The sequence below is a fragment of the Aplysia californica genome, unplaced genomic scaffold (genome assembly GCF_000002075.1).
Source record: "Aplysia californica isolate F4 #8 unplaced genomic scaffold, AplCal3.0 scaffold00003, whole genome shotgun sequence".
Lineage (NCBI taxonomy): Eukaryota > Metazoa > Mollusca > Gastropoda > Aplysiida > Aplysiidae > Aplysia > Aplysia californica.
Window position 1 is genome coordinate 2,205,239 of NW_004797273.1, and position 7,934 is coordinate 2,213,172.

The 7,934-nt window shown below is 36.4% G+C and overlaps 1 protein-coding gene across 1 annotated transcript in view; it reads right to left on the bottom strand.

Moving 5' to 3' along the window:
- Window positions 1–7,934, bottom strand: part of LOC101852658 (zinc finger CCCH domain-containing protein 13) — a gene marked incomplete in the record, with an annotated part of 78,502 nt that overhangs the window by 4,884 nt on the left and 65,684 nt on the right. The window contains 1 exon segment of the mRNA XM_035968254.1: window positions 6,116–6,214. Coding sequence (XP_035824147.1) covers window positions 6,116–6,214 — 99 coding nt within the window.

The following is a 7,934-nucleotide window of genomic DNA, read 5'->3' on the forward strand; positions in this document are numbered from 1 at the left end:
GATTTGCTGAGATTGCCAAAACTTTCTCATCATTATTAATAGAGATAATCTAGAGTATATTATGTATTTCACAACCCCTCCCCCTCCCCCAACGCCCTCCTTTAATCATTAGTGAACAATCAGCACAACAATGTGAATGGTTCTCAGAATACTACTAATTCTGTCCCTGTTGGTTTTTATGCAAAAACAATTCTGAAATTATGCAAACTGAGCCCAAGAATGTGAAATTAAGCGATTCTGTTAATTTTAACAAAGAAAAATAACAAAGAAAATAAATAAAAATAATCAGAAATTATGCAAAAAATTATCAAGTTTTGCTAAATTATGCGGGGTGCATAAAACCCCGGGGACAGCTAGCTGACATAGGTCAAGTGTTTTGCAAGCTCTAGAGAGGACACCAGATCCAACATTAGACTTACTAGACTATTTCAATGCTCAGTTCCAGCCCCGCCCCCCAACACAAAAAAGAAAAAACGCCAAAAAGTCCCTGTCTAAATTTGACAACCCTACCAAACAAAGCAAACTAGCTTTTTCTTTTTCCAAAATATAATACCTGGATTTAAAAAGGAAACCAACATTTATATCAACATATTATGAGTAAATACACAAACAAGTATGCAGCATGCGTGCGCGTTTGTACACACGCACGCACACACACACACATACACACACACACATACAGACACACACATTTGTATCGACTTTCAAAGCTATTCGTTTGTGTAAGCCATCAAATGAAGGAGCAAACTCTTCAAAAAATGTAGGCTACTCTCGTCCAAACTGATTGATCAGATCAAATCTCTTTGTAAAGGAAAGGACGACAATCGCCTGTACAGTTTGAATGCAGAATATCAGAAGTCTTGTTACATAAGGCGTGACACAAGGATGCAAACTATCTCCAAATCCTTTCAGCCTATACACAGAGGGAATAGTGCGGGCAGCAGAACATGGCTCAAAAAGGAGGAAAATTACGAATCAGCAATACAAGGAATAGATTTTCAAGATTTAGGATATATGCAGCTGACACTGCGCTCTTTATCACAACATTAAGAGGACAAGAGGACCTAATTAAATCTGTCAAAAAAACATGGTGACCAAAAAAGATTACGTCGAAATGTAAATAAGACCAACATCTGGGACATACACAAAAGGGAAAGAGGCTGTAATAAAATTTGATTGGGAAGAAATAGAAGGAGTCAGCAGTTTTGAATATCTGGGAACCACCATTGAGGCAAATGAGAAAATAATTCCAGAGATTAAACGAAGAATTCGAATCACAGCATCAAAGCTCGAAAGGATGGCATCTATCCAGAAAGAACAATGCAAAGATACAAAAATAGGAATTCTTAGAAGTACCATAATATATTCCTCATCATAATACATGGATGTAAAACATGGACCATCAATGACCACATTTGGAAAGGATTACAGCTTTCGAGACGAGGTGCTACAGGAAAATGCTTTCAATATCGTGGAGACAGAAAAAATAAAGAATATAGAAGTACTAAAAAGAATAGGGATTGAAACGCTAACACTCCTTTAAACATAATGAAACTGAATTGAACTACTTTTGGCTTACCAAACACCATGAAACACCTGAGAAAATTTATTATTCAGCTAGCAAAGGTAGAAGACAAAAGAGGAAGGGAGAGACCATATATATTATAACAGAAGATGGAAACAAGACATAGGCCCACAAAGCTGGTTTGGAACCAAAACAGCCCAGGCAGGCTGAATGACAAGATAGTGAGTGTTTTATCGTAGATAAGGCCCTAGAAGCAATGCCCAACTACTGGAAAAACTAAGCAAAGGAAGATATTAATACATGCATAATAGCTTATTACACATCACTCCCACCCGAGACGGGCTTATTAATAAGCACGTCTCGCTCCCATTCCATCCCCACTCCCTTTTCCAATACATGCTTAGCAAAAAGCCATTGATATCATCAAACACAGGAAAGGGGGGGGGGGAGATCTACAAACTACATGTACTAACCGACACAGCAAAATGATCAGACTGTTGTTCCTTAAACTTCCTTGACTTGAATGTCTAAAATTAACTTGGACAACCAAAGCAATCTCACAGCAAAATTAAACTATCTTGTTCAGACATTTTGCATCACCTTTAAGGCACAATTAGGCTTGGAAACACAGTTACAGAATTTCATTTTTTTAAAATGGATACTTTGTAACATCTGCTATGTGAACATTGCATTACATATTTTAAACAACAAAACTTTAGGAAATGAATTGAGGGTTTACATGCACATCCCTTTAAAAAGTGTACAAGATAACAATGCAAGCTTAAAAGAATTAAGGAGACACAACAACCACAGGTTGCTACAGCCAAAAAGGCAATAAATAATACATGGCAGTATAGTAACTGGTTGCCAGGTTAAAAAGTTGGGTTACATCACCATACTCCAACAGTTTAGTAACAGTGGGAAAATAAACAGCCGTCACGAAACAGTTAAAGTATGACGTAATGACATATTACAAGTTCACAATCAACATGCTGGATACCTCTCTTCAACAATAAAATATCACACAAACATAACCATTCTTCAGTAGAATATGAAGAAAACGTTTGGATGAATAATGATCCTTTTCTGACCCAATAATATTATGAACATATTATTATCATTTTCTATGCGATGACTCAAGAATAATTTTATTAATGTACCAGTATATTAGAAAAACAAAGAAACTTCAAAGTAAACAGAAAGAAAACCCTTTGGTCGTTTGACTGATTTTAAGCAAACAGGATTTAACGCCAATTAAACAATTCATCGAATCTATTCCACATAAGCTTTAAGATTTACGCCAAATGTTAAAACAGCTTTACTGAAAGCCAAAAATGACAGATTTTTATTGTTAGGTGCTTGTTGAGTCTAGGTATCCAGCATGCAAAGATTACAACGGAAAAATGTTGAAAAACACACAAGGGAGATCGCAGGCCACACAAGTGCACAGAGTTGTAAGCAGCCATGAATTACACACTAATTTATACACAGCAGTTTCACAAAACATTGATCTTAACATTGCAGATTACCACTTTGGCAGGCACCATGCATAGAATGATGAGAAGAAAATTAAACATAATCTCAAGCAAAAAAAAGTAATGTTTCCAAATAACACAAAGCTCATATTCATTCACATTCAACTCTCAAGCAATCTACACGCTTCTTTGAGAATGGCAATGATGAAGCAGAACATGGAGACATGAAAAAAAATATAAAGAGACAAATGAACTTTAAAAAAAAAGCCTCAAAAGCTAATAATTGCATGCACAAATACTACCTTACAGTTATTACAATTATCGCATGCAACATTCACTTTAAAAAGCTGTTACAACATCAAACTATGAAGATGGTGAGCACTCACAACACATTTACATCACACCATCCAAGATGATATAACAAATTTTAAATCTAAATAATAACTTTTCAAAACAAAGTACTTAGCATCGGAGTTTCTGTTAGGATCAAGTTGACAAAAGCTACATAAGAGAAAGCTGATGCCGACATTCAAACAGATGACAGATATACAGAAAACAAAGGTAAAGTTATAGAAGATGTTATGAGTTTTTCCACTCACAGAAAGTGGAAAAAAACATTGACACATTTGGCAATCATAACATGGCTAGCCTTCACGCAGATATCATAAGAATTTGTTACCAAAAGTAAAAGCTCTACACTTGTTTTATCTATATATATTTCAGTAGTAAGTTGGCGGAAGGAAAAGGAACCAAATAAGTAAGTATTCATGTGAAAATCAAGTGCTAAAAGTGAGTGCTAACAGTCAGCTTGTAGAGATCTAGTAGTTTTAGCAATTCTAATTCGGTTCAACAAATTTTAATGCTTTTAAAATGTTTGTGAGTAGCTTTAATCAAAAACAATTAATTAAAGTTGAGTGTTGGTAAACCCAGCCACTGAACAAAACCAGTAACAGGAAAAAACTAGTACTATTATTATACCAATGTTATTATTGTTTTAGAAAGAGAGATTTGAAACTAGTATCCATATAACGCTTGGACAAATACAGTACGGGATTATACAGGACAACTGACGAGGGTTTGTGACCTCAGGGGTCGGACAGTACCTCAACAACTACAGGGATTATGTCCCTTGAAGACTGCGGTGGGAGGACCAGCCAGGGGGGCGCTCAATGTTAACTAAAATGTTTACCTGGTAAGAACGAAACAAACAAAATGAAAGCCACTTTTTCTCTCTCTCTTCACATTTGGAATTTGGAGTCTACAACAACGCTTTACAGCATTGTAGACATCAAGCTTAATGTTTACGGGAATTCAAGCATGTGTGCTATTTTACCGGGGAACTCAGTGTTATATTTTTCAAAGAAAAAAAATCTTGTTTTATCTTTTCCCATTTTTGATGTAAGCAACTGTTATGAATGCACATTAAAATGTGAATTATGTGTATTACATTTCTACACTTAAGTAAATGGCTGACATACTCAATTATTTTTTTTACATCGATAGATCCTTAATTGAGAACTAATACCATCTAAACTATTCTATTTTAAAAAAAATAGGGCTGGAAAGTTAGGTTCATTAAAATTAAGTTGAAAGATGAAAGTTCTGACAAGTCTGAATGTTATGAGGAAAACAAAAATAGAAAGAAAATGAGTTCAGTTCAGTTCTGAGAATGAGACAGTGCTCTGCTAGGATTTAGGATTAAGAAAATTAGACCAATAGCCTATTAATGGAAGTGTCTAAAGACATTATAATCATTAGTGTCAGTGAATTGCTGTTATGTGTTAGTAAAGGGGAGGCAATCAAGGGTAGATATCTAAGCAGCATGCGTCATTCTTTGTGGTGCAAGTATTGTTTCCGTGTGGAAAACAAGATGAGAGTCAATAACATATATATTTGTAATCATTCCAGTTTCTTACAAACACTAATGGATATTATAATATTCTGTTGGCAACAGTACAATAAGAGAAAACAAGGATTAATGTTACTTTGACAAAACAAAAGGGAGGTAAGGAAAACTGTATATAGCGTTAACTCTCAAAGGATAGAGAGGTTTGAGAAGGGAGAGAGTACGGTCTGGAATCTGAGGTCATAAACACACGTAATAAGGCCATGCTTATATCGAGGGACACACACCATGCTTGATACATTGAGGAACACACAGCAAACTCAAAGGTCAAGGTCATGTGAGAAGATGAGTAAGGAAAGTGAATTGGCATTGTGTACAAATAATAATGTAGCAACGGATCACGAGAACTCATTATTATCTAACGCAGCACTGTGCAACATTTATGACATCACACCAAGAGGCCGTGAAGACATCAATGGGCCCACAATGAAATACTGAACTTTATACTGGTGTGCCACAGGACAAAACAAGTGGACACATTTGACAACATCTAAAGAAGCAATATTTCCTTCTGATCTGTTTTTCTTCTTTTTTTTCTAACCGTTAAAGAACTTAAATCTATTCAGAATGTTGTCTTAATATTCAAAAGAACTAAAATTTAAGGAAAAAAAAGAAAAGAAAAACCACGTCAAGAACTTGAACATTCTCAAGACTTAACTTTTCACTGTAGTTTTCTTTTTGGAAGCATTGAACTGTAGTCTATTGACATTTGGACTTTTGTAAGGGGAACGTGGAGTGCGTTAATTGTTTGTTTTGGATGTTTTTTTCATTTCATACTGATAACATAACATGTTTGTTTGTTTCTGGACTTTCTTTTACGTTCTTTGTTTCTTAAAAAAGGCATCTTCACCTACAATGCTCACATGTATGCTGACCATGTCTATAATTCATATCAGGGTCTTTGTTCAAAGTTAAACTGTTTTCAGCAATGAAAAAAAGTAATGGGAACCAGCCAATATTAACTTCAGAGCAAATTCATCTATGGGATTTGACATCGTAAATAGGCTACTAATTTCTAGACATATGAAAAAAAAAGAAGAAATATTGCTCTTTCCATGGCAAAACAAAATGCTGTTACAAAGATCAAGGTGCTTGCAAGACGATTTCAGTTTGAGTCAAGATTGATCTTAAATGTTTGAAGGACACTCCACTCAACCTACCTGAGCTCAACCGATCCTTGCTCTGTGGGAAACTTAAGAAATGGCTTACCTTCATCTCAGCAGTTAGTTTCATTCTAGCATTCTCTACTCTCCGCTGAAGGTCCTCTATCTCATGTTGCAGTCTCGTGCATTGGATTACATAGTTGCTCTGTTATTGTCGGGGAAAAGATTTCAGTTAGAAACAGCAGAGCGAAAGTTAGCCATGGGATGAGAATTATGAAACTGTAGCAAGAACTTCAAGTTGGGAACTGAAGCTGGGAGGAAGATGAGAGGTTTGGGTGGGGAGAGAGGGTTGGCAAAAACTCTTTTTTTTTTTTTTTGGAAGGAGAGAAAGAAAGAAAGAAACACACACACAAACCAAAAAGATGAACGATACTCCTACCATCATCCAGGCCCCACATCATGGAAGCTTTCGGCATAATACTCATGGGCGTGAGTGTGTATGTGTATGTATGCTTGTGTGTCAGAGTATATGTGTGTGTGCATGTGTGTACATGTATGAATGTTCATGAGTGTATGTATGTGTATGAGAGTGTAAGTGTGTGACAGTGTATGTATGTGTGTATGTGTATGTGTTGTGTGTGTGTGTGTGTGTGTGTGTGTGTGTGTGTGTGTGTGTGTGCGCGCGCGCGCGCGCGTGTGCACACATGCATGTATTTGTTCTTGGGAGTTTTCAGATGGTTTCTATTTCTACGATTGTACCGTAGGCATGCTTTTATTCTGAGTTAATTTTCCCCCTTATAGCTTTCTAGCCCCCCACCCATTAAATCCTAAACGTCAGTGTTCCTTCCATTGGAAATGAGTTTTACGGGTGAGACTGAAGCTGTGTTCAATGGCGGACCACTTTCGAACATTGGAACAACAATTAGGGCCAGTCATCGTCAAAACATGTAGTCTTAAGACAACTAATGAGTTTAGTTATCAAATGATAGAAATACAGATAGCCCCACCGCTCATTTGACCTTATGCAGTTGCGAGCGCCGTAAAACCTCTACTAAAACTAAACTAAAACGGAAAGCTCTGGCTGGCCTGGCAAGCCTGGTTGTGGTCGGCTGGCCATCATTCTGTTGTATACCCTAGGTCTAATGGAAACTTTCACCTCTCCATCTTTCCGTCGGATCCAGTGCATGAAAACGAACATCACCTTTCGGTAATCTTTACGACGTCGAACGAGCGAACATGCTGCCTTGCCTGCCCCAAATTGCACGCAATCCGTTCGTGCTCAATACTCATTCATTGATAAATTGAAAAATCGAGCCTGCCAGAGGGATAAATGAACTCATTATGACATGTCCATAACAGTGAGTCATTTCAGCTACAAAGCAGTCTATAATCAAAGGTTTTTTTAAAAAATGAGCCATGTTAAACCGAATCTAATTCACGAGTAAAAAAACAACATAAAAGGATTGCTGTGTTTTAAGGGACATGTCCTGTTTTTCAAATTGCAGATTGGCATAATTTTATTGTTTTGTTTTTAATCACGAATATGACTCTTAGACTTTTTGCATGTTGATACCGCATGTTACATGAGCGCATTGCTGAATTAGATTAGTTCCTATTGAACAATTTCAGTGTATTTGTTTTTTCTGCAGTTGGTTGTCCTTTGTTTTTTTTTTTTTTTTGTTTTGTTTGTTTTTTAAAAAGTGTTTTACGATGCTCGCGACTGCAAAAGGTCACATGACCTCGCTTGTTTTTGTTTGATGCTGTCGAAAAATGAAAAATCTCAGGTAGAAACAAGAAACCTCTTTCATTATGCTGAATTGAATTTTGCTTTTCAAATTCTTGAACTTTACAACGTGACATGAAAGGGACTATAATATCTTTGAAAATGCTCATTTGTGTCACATTACGGTGGAATCAGCTTTTGG